The sequence below is a fragment of the Amblyomma americanum genome, chromosome 5, assembly GCF_052857255.1.
Source record: "Amblyomma americanum isolate KBUSLIRL-KWMA chromosome 5, ASM5285725v1, whole genome shotgun sequence".
In the NCBI taxonomy this organism is placed as follows: domain Eukaryota; kingdom Metazoa; phylum Arthropoda; class Arachnida; order Ixodida; family Ixodidae; genus Amblyomma; species Amblyomma americanum.
In genome coordinates this window covers 50,399,863-50,417,719 of record NC_135501.1, presented here as the reverse complement: position 1 = coordinate 50,417,719, position 17,857 = coordinate 50,399,863, and the positions used below count along the sequence as shown (strand labels likewise).

General features: G+C 45.8%; 1 protein-coding gene across 4 annotated transcripts in view; it reads right to left on the bottom strand.

The window, feature by feature from the left end:
* The window catches only part of LOC144132422 (protein VAC14 homolog), a 109,760-nt gene extending 94,965 nt beyond the window's left edge, over nt 1-14,795 (bottom strand). For all 4 annotated transcript variants that reach the window (XM_077664826.1, XM_077664825.1, XM_077664828.1 and 1 more), the window contains exons 1-4: nt 14,614-14,795; nt 11,975-12,125; nt 7,773-7,940; nt 4,302-4,364 (exon numbers count right to left, since the gene is read on the bottom strand). In XM_077664826.1, the coding sequence (XP_077520952.1) occupies nt 4,302-4,364; nt 7,773-7,940; nt 11,975-12,125; nt 14,614-14,723 (492 nt within the window). In that variant the 5' untranslated portion in view covers nt 14,724-14,795. The remainder of the gene's footprint in view (nt 1-4,301; nt 4,365-7,772; nt 7,941-11,974; nt 12,126-14,613) is intronic.
* Nucleotides 14,796-17,857: the final 3,062 nt, after the last annotated feature.

Sequence of the window (17,857 nt, the reverse complement as noted above, 5' to 3'; positions counted from 1 at the left end):
GGCTATTGGCAAATTCCCCTGCATCCATCCAACCGTGAGAAGACAGCTTTCGTAACCCCAGATGGCTTGTAGGAATTTAATGTGATGCCGTTTGGTTTGTGCAACGCCCCCGCGACATTCGAGCGCTTTATGGACTCTATCCTTCGCGGGTTAAAATGGGAAATATGCATGTGTTATCTGGATGATGTCATCATTTTCGGCAAGACCTTCCAGGAGCACAATGCCAGACTGCGTGTTGTTCTCGAATGCATCGGCAAAGCGGGACTCATTTTGAACTCTAAGAAGTGCCATTTTGGGGGCCGGCAAGCTCTAGTTCTTGGCTTCCTCATCGACAAGGATGGTATCAGGCCCGATCCGCAGAAGATTGCTGCAGTCCGCGATTTCGAAACTCCACGCACCCCGAAAAGCCTTCGGAGCTTCCTGGGACTCTCTTCTTATTTTCGTCGTTTCATTGCTGGCTTTGCGCAAATTGGCCACCCCCTCACATCTCTTCTGCATAAGGATTCGCAGTTTGTGTGGACCCCTGAGTGAGAGTCCTCGTTCCATCTCCTCAAATCTTCTCTCACTTCAGCACCCCTCCTGCAGCACTTCGACCCTTCTGCTGTGACGGAGGTTCACACTGACGCCAGCGGCGTCAGTCTTGGGGCAGTACTTGTCCAGCTGCATAGTGGGGCTGAGAACGTTGTTGCCTACGCCAGGCGCACGTTAACAAAATGTGAGCGTAACTACACTGTCACCGAATTGGAGTGTCTCGCAGTTGTGTTCGCTGTGCACAAGTTCCGACCCTACTTATATGGACGCCACTTCACTATTGTCACAGACCATCATCCTCTATGCAGGCTCCTCGGACTTCGCGATCCATCTGGTCGTCTGGCGCGCTGGGCACTGCGCTTGCAAGAATATAACTTTGCTGTCTCGTACAAAAGTGGCCGCCGTCACGCTGATGCAGACTGCCTGTCCCGCCACCCATTGCCGACTTCAGTCGCCGATGAAGACTGTTTCGATGGGTGTTTAGCCTCGCTCGTGCCGACCTTCCCCAGTGAGGCGACCTTTCGGCGCGAGCAACGTCACGACCACTCACTGCAGCCCTTTATAGCAGCGGCAGAAGGAGGAGTAGATTCAACGCCCTTTACTGTCAAAGATGGCATTTTGTTCAAGAAGAACTACTCCGTTGAAGGTGCTGCCCTGCTTTTGGTCGTTCCGAAAAGTCTCCGTTGGCAAGTTTTGCATGCTATGCACGATGACATCACATCTGGACATCTACCGTAAGAACCGGAATATAGGTCGAACTTTTTTTCAAAAAACCATGGTGAAAAGTTGACCCCCGTCTTATATACCGGTCATTGGCGGAAAAAATACGGAAGTCTTGCGACAATGGGTGGCTGAAGTCAGCAGCCTCCATCACCATCGCCATCAGGAGCAGTGCCGCCATTTTGCGTTTCAGTAGATGCAAAGCGGAAGCTAACGGCAATTTACCGTCGCCTTCAAGAAAAACACGATTGAGTACGAGGAAGCTCACGGGAACCTGGCGGCACAGCGCGAATTTGGGGTATCCGAAAAGAGCATTCAGTACTGGCGGAGGCAGAAGCTGCGTATTACAACTTACAGCAACCAGAAGAAAACATCATTTCGTGGGCAGACCGTAGTGTATCGAGAATAGGAAGGAAACGTTGCGCTGCGAGCAAGATCGCTGCCTGTGACTGCCGAATGCATCCGCGTGAAAGCGGCAGAGATCGCGCGTGCCTCTAGACTCACGAGGGCGCAATTCAAAGGCTCGCCATCCTGGTTGCGGCGATTCATGAAGAGGAGGGCTTTGCTCTACGGCGCCGTACTTGCCTGTGCCAGAAACAAACACGCGGGCCGATTGGTGCGCGATATTGTTAAAAAATTTGCCGGGTGTACATACAAGCAGCATTTAAATGAAATTAAATACTGTCACCATTGTGCAACCTCTCGAGTCGCATTTGTTTCAAAGTAAGGATGTCTTTCGGTACTTTTTCCCATTGAAAAAGATCTTTTTCATTTTTAGAATTGGTTAGTTAGGGGGTCGACCTATATTCCGGTCCGACCTATAGTCCGGTTTTTACGGTAGGTTTCTCTCGCACTCTGCACCGACTTCGTCAGTGTTTTTATTGGCCGCAAGTTTATAAGAGCACCAAGCAGTACGTTGCAACATGTGAAGAATGCCAACGATTTAAGCCACGAACCATTCCGCCGGCCGGTCCTTTGCAGCCTGTCAAACCACCCACTTCCCCTTTTGAAAAAGTTGGAATTGACCTTCTAGGTCCTTTCCCAAAGTCTTTTGAGGGACGCCGCTGGGTGATTGTGTGTGTAGACTATCTCACCAGATACGTGGAAACCGCCACTCTCGTTACCGCAAAGGCTGATGCTGTTTCGACGTTTCTCCTACACACTGTTATTCTTCGCCATGGCGCACCCCGTGTTATAATAAGTGATCGTGGAAAGCAATTTACTGCTGATGTCGTGGAAGAAATGCTCCGGCTTTGTGGATCGGACTACTGACACTCCACACCCTACCACCCGCAGACCAACGGTCTTACAGAACGCACCAACCGCACTCTGACGACAATGTTGTCCATGTACGTCTCGTCTGATCATCGAAACTGGGACGCAGTGCTGCCATATGTGACGTACGCTTACAACACTGCCAATCATGAGGTCAACGGATATTCTCCGTTCTATTTGCTTTATGCCAGAACTCCCAGTGTTTTTCTCGACACGATCTTCCCGTTTTCCCCCAACGAAAACGAGTCGGTTGGCCAGATACTATGCCGTGCCGAAGAAGCCTGTCGTATAGCCCGTTTACGTACCCTGGCCTCGCAACGCCGTTCGAAAGAACATTACGACCTGCGTCATCGTGCCGTGACTTACTCTCCAGGAGAGTTTGTCAGGCTGTGGACGCCAATCCGCAAAAGAGGGTTGTGTGAGAAGTTCCTGTACAAGTACGATGGCCCCTTCGTCGTGTTGGACCAACTGACTGACGTGAATTACGTCGTCGCCAAAGTGACGACGGATAAACGCCGTTCCCGCAAGACACAAGTTGTTCATGTGGCTCGCTTGAAGCGCTGCTATCGCCGATCTACCTAACTTTCTCGGGGACGAGAATCATCTGCACCCGGGGAAATTGTTACGCCGCGGAGTTCGAGGAAGAAGAGGAGAGAGGCGCGCGCAGTCTGATCTGGGCTCTGGGCCGTTGGCGACCAGCTTTCATCCACCGAGCTTTCACCTGTATTAAAGCCATTTCATCCGCTACAATATTAATTAGAGGTGACAGTATCTCGCTACATACACAACGCTGCTGCCATTTAGAAGACTGAAGATCTCAGAAAAAATTACACACACACAACATTTCTCCATAAAAATGCCAGTACTTGGTCATTCATAGCTCAAAGTAAACTCTGTTTGTTGGGTGTTGTGTCACTAAAGTGCATAAGGCTATCGTGTCAAACAAAGCGATACAAACCGGCAGACTATGGAACTGCTGTCTATGGAAGCCAGTCTAAATGAACACTGTCATTTCAGTTGCAGCATCTGATTTTGTTCTGTGCGCACAGCTGCCCGCATTATAGAGTTTCACTGCAGGACAGCAATACGGTAAATATGCAGTGCATTGCCGTTGCTACCACTGCAATGCTTGCCTAGCCACATTTGCCATATGGTCATAGTTGCTGTAGCCGGCATATTTACCACATGACAGTGCTACAGCGCTCTAATAACAAATATATAGTAGAATACTGATGATACGATAGTGGCTGATATGAATTTCGGGAAGATCTAAATTCATTAGGGTCCCTGGCCAAAGTATATTGAGTACAATGGAGATAATTTTGGATGTTCCCAATGCTCTCCTGTGCCATTATGAATGATGCAAATGCGCAAGTTCTCAATGCACATGCAAGCACTTAAGCCCTGCCCTCACACTGTAAACGGCGCAACTGCCAGCTGCGTGGCACACACCACAAGCGTTGATGGCCGCGTGGGCACAAATAAATCCCATCAGCTGTAAACTTATCTGCTTCAGGGCATTGACCATGCTTCAGGACATAAATTTTGTTCATTTTCTGATTATACAAATTTCAGGAGATACGAATATTTTTACAACACCATGACACTTCCCCATGACACTTGTTCTAAGATTCTAATGTACTGTCTCACAATACTCACTGTAGTGTTTTACCTCAGGACTTCAAAACCTGCACCCTTTACAAGTAAAACGTGCTAGCAGGTCTGGTAACATGCAGAGCACCAGCAAGCAAAACAAACTTGACGCTTTTCTTTACCTTGAGTAGTCGGTCTAGAAGCTCCGAGCCATTCTTAACGTTCTGGTCCGAATCTGCAGCCAGCTGAGTGGGGCAGAGAAAGAACCAACAAGAATGACAAATAAATTTGAGAGGCATGCAAGAGAAACACACAAAAACATTCAAAGGGAAACTGAGGTACTTTCTTCCTTGAATTATAGCAGTGAAACAGGAACATTTCCAGAAAGTGTGCTTTGTGTGACAACGCAGATGTAGAACTATGAGGCATTAAAGTTTTCTTCAAGTGCATGTTATCACAGCCCTGCCAGGGGCCATAACGGATACTTCTAAATGCCAGGAACAAGCCCTCCTTGCCTGCATGCAAAACAGAAGCCCCTCTTTAAATTCTCTTCACAAAACTCTTCTTGCAAACAAATTATGCCAAGTCTGTTTAGAGCAAAACTACTATAACCATTTGTCAGCCCCTTGTTCAGCAAAAATAAAACCTGAGAATCCAATCTCTCCCTTGGCGGTCTTCAGCATCTTGTACGTTACCGTATAAACCGGAATATAGGTCGAACTTTTTTTTAAAAAAAAACCATGGGGAAAAGTCGACCCCCATCTTATATACGGTCATTGGCGGAAAAACTACAAAAGTCTTGCGACAATGGGCGGCTGAAGTCAACAGCCTCCATCGCCATTGCCATCAGCAGCAATGCAGCGTCGCGACGTTGTCGTACTGCCATTTTGCGTTTCCGCTGTTGCAAAGCTATTGGTCAAAGGCTGCTTTTTCACATTTTGCTTCAAAATGAGCGGAAGCTGACGGCAATTTACCGTCGCCTTCAAGAAAAACGTGATTGAGTACGCTGAAGCTCACGGCAACCTGGCGGCACAGCGCGAATTTGGAATATCCGAAAAGAGCATTCAGTACTGGTGGAGGCAGAAGCTGCATATTACAACTTGCAGCAACCGGAAGAAAACACCATTTCGTGGGCGGACCGCAGCGTATCTAGAATTGGAAGGAAAGGCTGTGCTGCGTGCAAGATCACTCCCTGTGACTGCCGAATGCATCCGTGTGAAAGCAGTAGAGATAGCGCGTGCCTCTAGACTCACGAGGGAGTAATTCAAGGGCTCGCCAGCCTGGGTGCGGCGATTCATAAAGAGGGAGGGCTTTACTCTATGGTGCCGTACTTCTGTGTGCCAGAAACAAACACGCAGGTCGATGGGTGCGCAATACTGTTCAAAAATTAGCCGGGTCTACATACGAGCAGTATTTAAATGAAAATAAATACTGTCACCGTTGTGCAACCTGTCGAGTAGCATTTGTTTAAAGGTAAGGGTGTCTTCAGGTACTTTTTCCATTGAAAAAGATTTTTTTTAATTTTCAGAACTGGTTAGTTGGGGGGTCGACCTATATTCCGGTCCGACCTATAGTCCGGTTTTTACAGTACTTTGAAGAGCAGACTAAATTACCTCTGTCACCTTGAACAAAAGCAGCGAGGAAAGCTCGGTGATACATGGAAGCACTAACCGCTTGGCCTAATTAATTAGTAACTACACAGACTCCACTCCTTTTACCTCTTGCGTCGTCTCACACCTCAATGCACACATAAAATACAGCCTAAGGAGACTGTGAAGGAAAAATGACGCTGGCCTTTATCAATACACTATCCCATTCTAACGACAAAGATGCTACTCTCACTGATAGCAGAGCTTTTGTAAGCTAGAACTGGCCCAAAAATGAAAGGCAGGTGTCGCCATCAGCAGCCAATTCAGCAAGCAAACTGTGCAAAAAAATTGAATGGCACTGTGCTCAGTGCCACTTTAAAGCAACAGGTTAACGCTGCAGGACTATACATACAGTAATATTAACCTATGACTGCTAAATAATTTATTATTGAATTTCTTCTGTCATGCTGTTTTGGTGTTGATTTCATCATCCAAACGATGGCTGCGATACTTAGCTGACCTCTAGGTAATGTAAGGCGTGAAGAAACGGCAACATAACTGCTGACGCGTCGTTTGTTATTATTCCAGCACTTGAAGCAGGCTGGCTTAAGTGTTGTAGTGAATTAAAACTGCCTATCAGCATTTATATTGCACGTTTTTTCGTGCCTCACATGACCTAAAGGTCAAATACACGTCATAGCCATCGTTTGGATGATGAAACCGACTCAAAAACAGCATGACAGAAGAAATTCAATAATAAATTATTTAGCAGTCGTAGGCAAACATTACGTGGTGATATGTGACGCATTACTAGAAGGAAGAAACCACGCAACTAAAATTAGGTGTCTGCAGTCCTTTAAGGGCACTGCAATTTATGGAAATCATAAGAGCCTATCCCAATCACTGACTGCAACTGCAGCAACAAATCCGAAAGAAATAGCACTAAATTCCTCAAAGCAACATAATATGCTGTTACCAAAAGCTTACAGTAATTTTTTTAAAAAGTGGAATGCACTCTTTCCGAGTTCTTTGCGTTTGCCAGTGCTGAATTCCTTGCCCGTGACCATTAATACAATTCCACAAAAACAGATTTCCAGAAAGATTTCAAAGCTAATTTTTAGTCAGAGGCAAGCCCGACAGCTGGCCCTCAAGCTTTCCCCTTGTGTTAGATTTCATAACACACTTTCAAGCAAACCTAAATATCTTTTTCAACATGAATTAAAATGAACAAACCACTTCTGACTTTAAAAAAATTGGAGGGGACACACAACTCCGCCTTAAGGGTATGACGTGATAGTGTTAGTGGGTTCATGCCCACACGCGGAACAAGTCATTCTTAACTGTTACAATCATACACTCCTGGCAGTCCTCATACCACTCCTGGTGCAGTGGTGCAGTAGTTAAGCAATGTGCCGCTGCTCTGTAATGGTTGGGTTAATGCGGCCCAGGTTGCTCTTCCCAAACAACCTCTCGTGACCAGCTACTTTCACTGCCACCTGCCACGGTGGTTAGTTTTCTCATAATCCGGTGGGCAGGTTGTGATGATGCAGCAAGGTTACTTGACTTAGGCGGACCCCTGCCTCCTAGGTTGCTTCTCTGGGAATTTTTTCGAGGATTTTTCGGTCACAGTCAACAAAGCCAATGCCTATAATGCCGGCTTTTCTGCAACATAGGCTTCATAACCCTATCGCATTAAAAAGGCAGCATAAAGATAAGGGCTCTAGGCGCCAGCCCAGCCTTTAATCCAGCTGCTACTTAACTGCCTGTCACCACTGGTTCCATCACAGTCAGTGTGCAATGCAACATACTGAGGAATTGTTACAAGCACTGATGTGAACCAGAACAGGGATAAGCTGAGTGCGTACTCAGCTAAAAACAAACATTATTACACCTGCACAATGAACTAATAGTGATGATGATTTACCCTCTACAGAAAACCTGCAATTCTACACAACTCAAAACAGACTGCATTAATGAAAGCAACAAGGCTTAACACAAAGCTTCCCGGGAAGGCCCAGCGGCTTGAGATGCAAACCCCAGGAGCCGAGAGTGCGCTCATCATACCTTGCTGAGGCAGTCGAAGATGTCGTTGAAGTTGGGCAGGACGGCCCCCCGTGCCACCTTGACAACATTGTAGAGCGCCTCGCAGGCATAGTACCGGACACGGCTCTCCGAGTCACTCAGGCAGGCCAGGATGGGCTTGACCAGGTCGTCCACGTAGAGCGCCGAGTCCTGCCAGAGCGCATAATACAATATCAAAGTGTATGAACTACTACATTTTAACCATACAGATCCTGAACTTAAGCAAAATAGCATTCCGCTGGGCCAGCTGGTATCAATCCATCTTTGAGCCAGCATGAACTTTGGGACGCATCGACGTAGACAGACACATGGCATCAACGACACAGACAAAGTTGTTAGTGTGTTCCGTGTTCCATGTGCCTGTCTACGTTGATGCATCCCAAAGTTCATGCTGGCCCAGATCTGAACTTAAGAGTTACGTTTATAAAACCAAGCCATTTGGATTATTACATGCAGCTCTTTCTCTTCCTCTACTACAATGCTCGTTCCTTGTTACATGATCACAAAATCCTATCAGAGTACCCCTTTTCTCGCTACCACTTTGGCATCATGCTCTTTAAGCCATTAAATAATAGCCTGCATTTCCAACTTATCAATTTGATCTCACTGACTGACTGTAACTGTAGTAGGTTTTCAACCAGACACAATTTTCTACTTCCAAAAGTCCATATTAATTATGAAAAAATGACATCATCTTTCATACTTAAGCCGCACGAAAAACAAGGACAAAGCGAACAAGAAGACACAACACGGGCAATGGGTCCTTGTTTTTCGAGTGGCTTAAGTATACATCCCCACCAACTTGCCCAGTTTTCCGTCCTTATTAGCATAATTTTTGCAGCCATTTGATTTTGGAAGGCAATTCCATTTTGACTGTAAATTTCATTATCTTTACATGTTTTCAAGAAGAAACTGAAGGTCTTCCTGTTGCAAAACTGATGTTATTGTTGTTTCTGCATAATTTTGGCACCATGGTCATTACAAAGTTTGCGTTTCTGCGTGTCGTTACTCATATCTTGCTTCTTGCGTGTTGTAACCAATGCACCGATTTAGCTGTTGTTATTTCTTTATTTATCATGATCTATCGAGGGTGTCGGTATGGTCGTTTGACTCTGGGACCCTCGCCTCTATAGTTTACATGTTGCACCAATTCTGGATCCCATAAACCTTGATTTCATTTGATTTGAAAAAGCTCTTTATCTTTTGATTCATGCAATGGGCCACGGGACAGCCACAAGTATCCGTGACACTGACCTGTGAAGTACGCATATACACTTGATACACTACTTGTACATTCACAAAAACATCATATCTCACCATCCTTCACAATAAAGAGTCAACACTGATGACTGCAGTGTGCCCCTGGCAAGAAAGTGACACACACGTGAGAGTTCTACCAGGTGAGGGTAAAATGTCTCAACTTCTTTTCAATGCTTCCTCTAATAAACAGAGAGCATTTCAGCTATCTGCTCAATAAACTAAGACTCTTAAATTTTAAGATCACAAAAATTATGAAAAGCAAGAAACAGAGGTAAGTTTTTATTACCCCTTGAGCTAGCACATCCATGTATTTGGACGTGACTTTTCAAACTTATTTTTCGAAGTGACGAGAGCTGTCTTCATAAAATCAACGACGTTGGCTGCATTTGAAACCCATGCTGGAAAGAATGACGGCCACTGTGTGCCTAGAAAAAGGCTTGCTTTTCAAAAAAAAGATAAATAAATAAAGATAGGCATTGCGAAGTTCTATGGTGACTCAAGGAAGTGCTGTCTGGTGCAGTAACCTTTTTCTTCTCTAAGGCGGTACAATGTTTTACTAAAGGATATTGTAACTCTGTTCTCGCTGCACAAAGAGCTTCGGATGATAAATAAAATAAAATAAATAACAGGGCTATAATTCCATGTGTGCAGAAATGTGCGCCATGCATGAAATCTTACATCCATGATACTTGTTATGAACATCATCATCATCGTCAGCTCGACTACGCCCACTATAGGACAAAGGCCTCTGCCATATCTCTCCAACAAACCCTGCCCTGTGAAAGCCACAGCCCCCATACCCCCAAACTTCCTAATCGCATTCGCCCACCTAATTTTCTCCCGTCCCCTTCTACGCTTTCCTTCCCTTGGTATCCAGTCCGAATGGGAGTTCCAAATATATGCGCACGAATTATCACACTTTCCTTTACAGTAGAACATTATGTGTGCCCAAAAGGGATAAATTTGCATAGGAAACAGCAAGAACACTTTCATTACTAGTGTGCCCCCTTGAAACATGTCGCAAAAACGCAAAGAGTGTGACAGAAAATTCCCCACCAATGCCAAGAATTAAAAAGAAACATTGAGCAGAGAAGTGGGCTTGGCTCACCCTGACAGCAGAAAGAGAGGTCAAGGAGAGAACGTCTGGCAACACAGGCACCATCTGCGTGCATGCTGACATGGCCTCACAGTGTTGTGAAGGCAAAGAGGGAAGGGCAGCAAACAACTCATCTCAGGATTCAAGAACACCCTAACTGTTGAACCCTTTTATGGGTGAGGAAGCAACAGCGATACCTCATATGAATCCCGTCTCCCTGCCGTCTGTCAATAACAGCACTAGTGCCGTACACTGCACTACATCTTGAAACACTCATCTGAAAACCGTCACAACTTCTGAAACCGTCCACATATTCAAACCAGCCTCCCGCCATCCGCACCTCACAACCCAGCTCTAAAGTGTCCAACCTCTTGGTTGCCACGCACGTCATAGCAATGCATAACTTTTAATGCCAGAGTTGCTGTTAAAAGGCACTACACCCACATGAAGAAAGTCCACTGGCATCACTGAAAATTCTGCACCCACTAGCCAGCAAATGCAAGAGTTTTCGGTTCTGACCATACCGTGCTTACCATACCGTGCTGTTCACCTAAAGAAACTCCTACACACTGCTATCGCTGTAAAACATGGTCGCAACACTGACACTGTAAAGTCGCTGCTATATGAACAATGTGAAACTATGCACTGCCAGAGCTAGCATGCAAATGTTGGCATATGTGCTTCGTGTGCCTCAGCATTCCTGTTAGCAATGGTAAGCCATCAATCTCTATTTTGTCTGAACTTATAACAGGGTTGTGAAAAATTATGACAATGCTGCTCTCTCTAGGCAATGACAACATAACGTCACCTTCAAATGCTTAGCAGTGGGCTGCACAGCCCTTTTTAATGAGGAATATGGCCTCAAATCAATGTTCATTCCAAAGGTGTCTTGAGAACAAATGGAAGCTGGCCTGTATCGACAGCATACCATGTTCTGGTCACAAAACAGCCATTCTCACTAAACATGAGCCTTTTATAGGCTGGAAAACGCACGCACACAAAAAAAAAACTCAAAATAGGTGTCATCACCAGCTGATTTTGCAAGCAAAATGCGCGTCCACACAGTTTTTATGGTATTCATCCCAGAGTCTAAGGTGAACACCACCAATCACAACAGTACGGTGACCAGCCGTCCTTTTCGGTGAGGATGCCAGGAGTTTGAAACAATTGATGGGAAGATTTTTAAATCCAACTTTCTCGGTGATAAATGGGTCTTTTGCCAATGCCCAAATTCATGAATACGAGCTGGGCTCCCAAAACTAGAAATGCGCCGTAAACTACACCGCCTACAAATGATGCACAACATTTTCAATGACCATGTCAAAATCAAATTTCATACCTACATGCATTTCAACGAATCCAGGAAAATGAGAGGCAAACACAGCAGGCCAATTATAATGCCGCAGATTAAAACTAACATCTACCACTTTTCATTCTTTTCTAGAACCACAGCCGAGTGGAACGCCTTACTGTATGAAGTTGCTGACGTGCCTTCTGTTGAATCTTTTGTAACAGCTGTGTCACCTTACCTATGATGCAGCAAGTAGTATTTCTTTACAACGCTTTTTGCTTTGCCGTCAGCCTTTCAAATTGTAGATCCTTTTTCTCTTTGTTTATTGTACACATGCTGATTGTCAATTGCATGTTTTATGTTTCTTTGCCACTGTTAAATGCAACTCGGCAATGCTTCGAGAACAATGTATCCACTCCTGCTTTGACTGCTAAGAGGCAGTTGGCAGTAGTCAATAAATAAATAAATAAAACTACGAGATGCTGTACAGGTGCGCCAGTATTTGCTAGGTGCAAAAGCAGGTGTGGAGCAACTGACCTTGCCCAGTGCAATGGCCATGGCAGCAAGGCCAATGAGTCCCCCCTTGCGGCTGTTGGGGTTGTGGGCCAGCGTGAAGTCCTGACCCAAGAGCTTGAGCAGCTTGCGGATCTGCATCACGTTGTCCTTGCTCATGAAGTCCTTAACCATCCTGTGCACAGGGCAGAGAGGCAACATGCATAATAGTTGGTGGCAGCAACTGCCACTAACTAGCAGTGCAGTGCCAGGCACTGAACTTAGAATAAACTGCACATCTCCAAGCAAAAAACTTTAATTTTTAACCCAACGTTTCAAAGCCGACTTTCGGCTCCTTCATCAGGGGTGACTGAGGGCAGTAGCTAGCATCTAAGTATGGAGGGGAGGAGGAGGTCAAAGAAACAAAAGCTGTGATGCGAAAGGCGTGGGGGAGTGGGAGGAAGGATGGGGGTAAGGCTGCTAGTCACGTTGTTGCACTGTGGGGAGGCGGTCAATGGCGACTTTTTTTTGCTGAGTTGAAGAGCGAAGTCCCTGGGCATATACTGGGGGCAGGTCGCCTCCCCACAGTGTGACAATGTGACTAACAGCCTTAACCCCCCACCACCCCCCCTCCTCATTCCTCCCCCTCCCCCATGCCTTTCGCATCACAGCTTTCATTTCTTGGACCCCCTCCTCCCCTCCATACTTAAAAGACGCTAGCTACTGCCCTCAGTCACCCCTGATGAAGGAGCTGAGAGTCAGCTTCGAAACGGGTTAAAAATTAAAGTTTTTTAGTTGGAGATGTGCAGTTTATTCTAAGTCTTCAAGCCCAACCAGACAGGCAAATCTGTTAAACTGCTTAGTTTTCAGGCACTGAACTGGACCTGCTGCACTGCACGTTTATGGACAGATGCACCATTTCACCATAAGAGTTCTTGAAACTTCTTAAAACCTCTGGCACTGACCAATCTGTGCAGCTCGCCTGGCCAATCATAGTGGCAGGGCTGCTTCTCACAAAGCTGCCACAAAAAATGTCCAGCCTCTCTCGTACTGTTTGAGAGCAGGTGTAAGCACCTCATTCGCATAAGCATAACAGTAACATACACACAAAACTTAAGGACAGTCTTATTTCAAAGGCACACCCAGGGCCAGTAACATTTTCACTGTCTTTTACTATGCTAAGCTTGGCGCCCGAAATAACATATTTTTTTATACTACCACAGCGTATGCAGGCACTTGTGCAGAGCTTCATCAATGGGAGGCTCACCAGTCACACTTAAGGGCAGTTTCATTTGAATTTCCTTACACCTCTGAAGAAATTGTGAACATTAAAGAGTCTTCTGTGACTGATCCATGTTCACGCACAGCAAGAACAAGCAAAGGGAAATGTTGGTGCAAGCTTCATTTTCAGGACAGCACTGCAATGTAAAATAGATAAATTTGCTAAATGCATCATTATCTTTTGTTCAGAATGGTGCTCCAATCCTTCTGCTGCATGAAACAAATGACCAACGGCGTAAGAGTAGCTGAAATAAAACAAGTTTGGACAAGGCAACAGAAGTCACCTAAATTGGATATAATTCACAACAAGTTTTTGTTTACATGGATCATGCATGTTCTAGTCACAAGATATGGATATAGCTCGCTCCAACAGCAAAGTGCACTTTCAGTTATGCCCTGTTCCATGGGGAAACATTTGAATGCCAATGTAATATAGCTGCAATCACAATTAACTTGAGAACAGAGTAGACTCCTGTAAGTGACCAGGATGACAATGTTAACAGGACATGGCATTTCAGTGAGCCGTAAGAACAGGAATCCTCTCATTATCTGCAAAAGCCACCAACTTGTAAGAATTACTTTTAAAGCATTTGAAATGCTTCCTGTTTACTTTAGAAGTGTTGCTTGAGGGTTCAGTAAACTTTCCAATAGGCGCCGAAAATGAGACCACAGGATATGACAGTGTACGTCTTCAGCGCTCGTAGAAGGCTCACAGACAAGGACGCCGCAGCATACCATTTCTGTGCTCTATAGAGCAAAGCAGAGCAATTTACGCTACTCCAAATGCCTCCTGCACCACCTCCTGATGTTTGTGCCCCTGCGCGAAAGACGACAGTCCTTTGAATTGTCTTTTTCTATCAAAGCTCCGCGCAAGCTGACAGCGCGCCGCTTGAAATGATTTGAAAGCAAATCGCAGAGTTCGATAGCCGCATAACGGCCAGTTCTGTAGTTTGTACTCCAGCAGGAACGAAGGCCGGCTACCTAGATCGTTAACGCTCACTAACAAAGCCCCGTAAAGCAAGGTTACGACACCGATTTGCCCTTTAAGCGATTTTTCGCCACCCCATCGTGAAACGGTACTGCTCTTCGATTTCGTGGACTCAAGGCCCAGACAGCAAGCAATCACGCTAGGACGCAAGATCAAGAGCAGACTCGCACTTTCTAAAGGCCGAAAGCCTTGGCAAACGTACGCAGGAAAAGTCCGATCAAGCAGTGACAGCTCTTACGATCAGCGGCAGAACTAAATACTGCCCTTAAGTTATCCTTCAGCGGTTTCGTGTCCTCCGTCTTTGGTAATGTAGAGATCGAATACGAAGTGAGCAAACACGAACCACCGGTCTACCACCACCGCGTACGATATCCAGCGCATCGTGCATCCCGTATTCTGCTCAGTCGCGACTCACTTCTCGATCTCCAGCGCCGCTGTCTTCCGTTTCTCGTAAAGTTTGTCGTTCAGGGCTCGCACACAGGCCGCGCTTAGCGGCGCAAAATCTTTCTCTGTCAGATTTGCCATCGCCGAACAGTTCTTTACCAGACCAGACCAGACGCTCACGCGCTGTCCACAGGAGCCATGACACCCACGAGCCAATCCAAAAGCATCCTGGTTGGATTGCCTTGAATAAACGTTTATCTTTCACAAATATTTATTAGTAACAAAATGTTCATCCAATAATTTTATTCATAATAATATTTCTTTGGTGCATGCTCAAAAACTTTATCGTTTATTTTACGTCAAGTTTACTTTCGGTTTCGGTTCCAAGTTGCTTCAATTTTAGATTAACTTTCGTGTGAAAAATTTCAAAGCACACGAATATAAAACAGACAAGAAAGGCACATTTAAAACCTTTGTTATTAAAGTACATTCAGCCTCGATGTGAAAAACAGAACAAATGTCAACCCGGAATGAAAACAAAGACACGGAGAAAGGGTGAAAGCGCGAAAAAAGGTTTCAAAACGCGGCAGCGTTGTTGGCTTTGTGTTGTTCTGCGGACGTCATAAAACGTGTCGGAACAAATTCTGTATGAACCCTTCTAGTATTTGGATCACCGTCTAGTTCGTCTGTACTCAACTGTGTGTTACAAGGTTGTTTGTGCGGCCTGCAGTACTTGCGGGCCGTGTTGCGGGCGGTGAAAACTTTGCGTCGTGGACTGAAACGGATGTGAAGGAAGGCGTTTTCATTGTAAGCTACAATTGTGTGGCCTTGTTCGCGCATGCATGGTTCTGTTTTTCATTGTTGCAAACTGACCGCCTGCCTTTTTTGATGCAGCGACCATGGCAATTGATGGTCAATTACGAGCACTCTGTTGCGAAAACGGATTCCCCGTCCGGAAGTGGCTCAAGCGAAGGTCCAGCTGGCGTGGTGCCGACCACTCCTGGCGAAACAAAACGACATGTGCCACATGCAAGGGCACCGACTTACGATCGGGACTGTGCCCTTGTTTCCGATTCTGTAGGCACCAGTGGTAGCAGTGAGGTAGACTCGATGAACCGTGCAGGACAAACTAGAACGAACAGTTCTGCCAACAGCCTTGCCAAAGAACTTCAGGCTTGGGCTGTGACTCACCAGGTTAAGGAGGCGGCTCTTGCCTCATTGCTAAAGATATTTGCCCAGAGATTTGCCCAGTGATTGCCATACCCTTTTGAAAACTCGATTCTAGAAAGGCAGCTTGTGTCAGTAGCCGCTCTGTTTCCGTGTTCGACAAAGGGGCAGCATTTCTGGAATCATATTCAAGAAGCGAACAAGTTTGTTGTTTTTTTTTTTCGAAAACTGTGTGGTTGATATAGCCGGAAAATTAAAGAATAACGGCCTGAGGGGCGAGTTGTTGCATGATGAAATGAACGGCTGCGCAAATCAGGACAGACAAGAAAGAGACACCACATGCGCACACTACCAACTGTTTATTCTAAGGAAAAGTGGCATATTTAAACAGTTGCGCTCAAGCTCAAGCATGATACTCATCCCATTATCACTTCGAACCCAGCACGTGGTATGAAAGCCGCTACATCAGGTTAACAGACTATATACTGCAGATTAGACTAATAGATCAAAGGAATTGAAAAGGGCCATCTCTTAGCAAAAGCAGTGTCAAGCAATCGTAGCAACAGCAGAGTCATACAGGAGAAGCAAAAGAAGTCAGAAACCAAAAACAATATAAAAGTAAAAAACCAATAACAATCGTAACAAAAGCAGAGTCAAACATATGAAGCAAAAGCAGTCAGAAAAAGAAAGATAAAACCAAAAAAAATTAACAACCCACCTAAACAAACAGCAGACGGCCGCTAGAAATGCTAGGCTGAAAAGTAGCACAGAACATGACGTCACAAAAAACATTCTAGGAAGGAAAATGTCTACGGAGGAATACCGAGGCATCGCTGACACATGTGCTTCCTTTCTTTTTTATCATAAAGGCCTCAAGTATTTCACGCGCCACCTGATCGCGACTCCTGGCCAGAATCCTTATGCCGTTAAGCACCGGCTCACACTTGCAGTCTCTACAATGGGGAGGCAAATTTGACCCGCCTCCACTTTCTAACGTTTTCTCATGCTCCCGTGCCCTGTCATTATTGCAGCGACCTGTCTGGCCTATATAGACCCTTCCACACGTCAGTGCCTGTTTTCGCACAGGGCTTTCTTCTTCAGGCGGATCCGCGAGCATAGCCCGCTCAGCTTTTTGGGCGCGGAGAAAACGACAGGAACATCGAACCGGCCAGCAACCTTCAAACTGCACGCCACTCGCTGTATATGGGGGACCACTCGTGGTCTTCTTGATTCCGGCTTAGCAAGGGATTTTTTTCTTCTTGCCTTTCATTTTTTGAAGGAGGGTCTCTGCTACGCTGCAAACGACAGAACACGGGAAGCCAGCCATTTGAAGCCTTTCTGTCTGATGGTTGAAGCTAGCTTCAGCCATGTGAGCACAGGACTTAAGCAATGCAGACTCGAGGTAAAGAGACGCGATAGCCCTTTTAACTGTCTTTGAGTGCGCTGATACGTACGGAAGCAGTTCCTTTTTTGCTCGGGGGGAATACATCCAACACACTCGCCCACCTGAAAACTTGATATTAATATCTAAAAACTGCAAGCTGTTGTTGTCTGGTAGTTCGTGAGTAAAAGCCAGTCCTTTTTCTTGTTGTCTAAAAGCGGAAAGGATTCTTTCCACTGTGCTGGGGAGCGTCAATGCAGAGTTAGTAGTTTGTAGTATCACCAAGAAGTCGTCCACATATCTAAAAATTCGCAGGACTGGGCCACTGTCAAGGGAAGAAGCTAAAGCACGGTCATTAGTTGATAAAAATAATGTAACTTGAAGATGTGCACACCAAAAGGGAAAAATATATTTACAGGGAAACAGCTTACAGCCACGCAGCCGAACAACCGGGCACGCGAAGCCCAGCAGCAGAAACGCACTTCGTCCTCTTCGCGTTCCAAGCGCGAGCGCATCAAGCACGAGCGTTCCAAGCACAAGCACAACCGTAGCATAACTCCCGGCGGCAAAAGCACCGTCCCGGTGCTAAGTGGATGATGTAGCAGGCGTGTGGTACGGTTTGAGACAGACTACATGAACGACGTCAGTCAAAGGGCTAGTGGACGACGTCGGAGCATGAAGAGGTGTAATCTCGTAGGTCACGTCGGTCACCTGACGGAGAACTCGA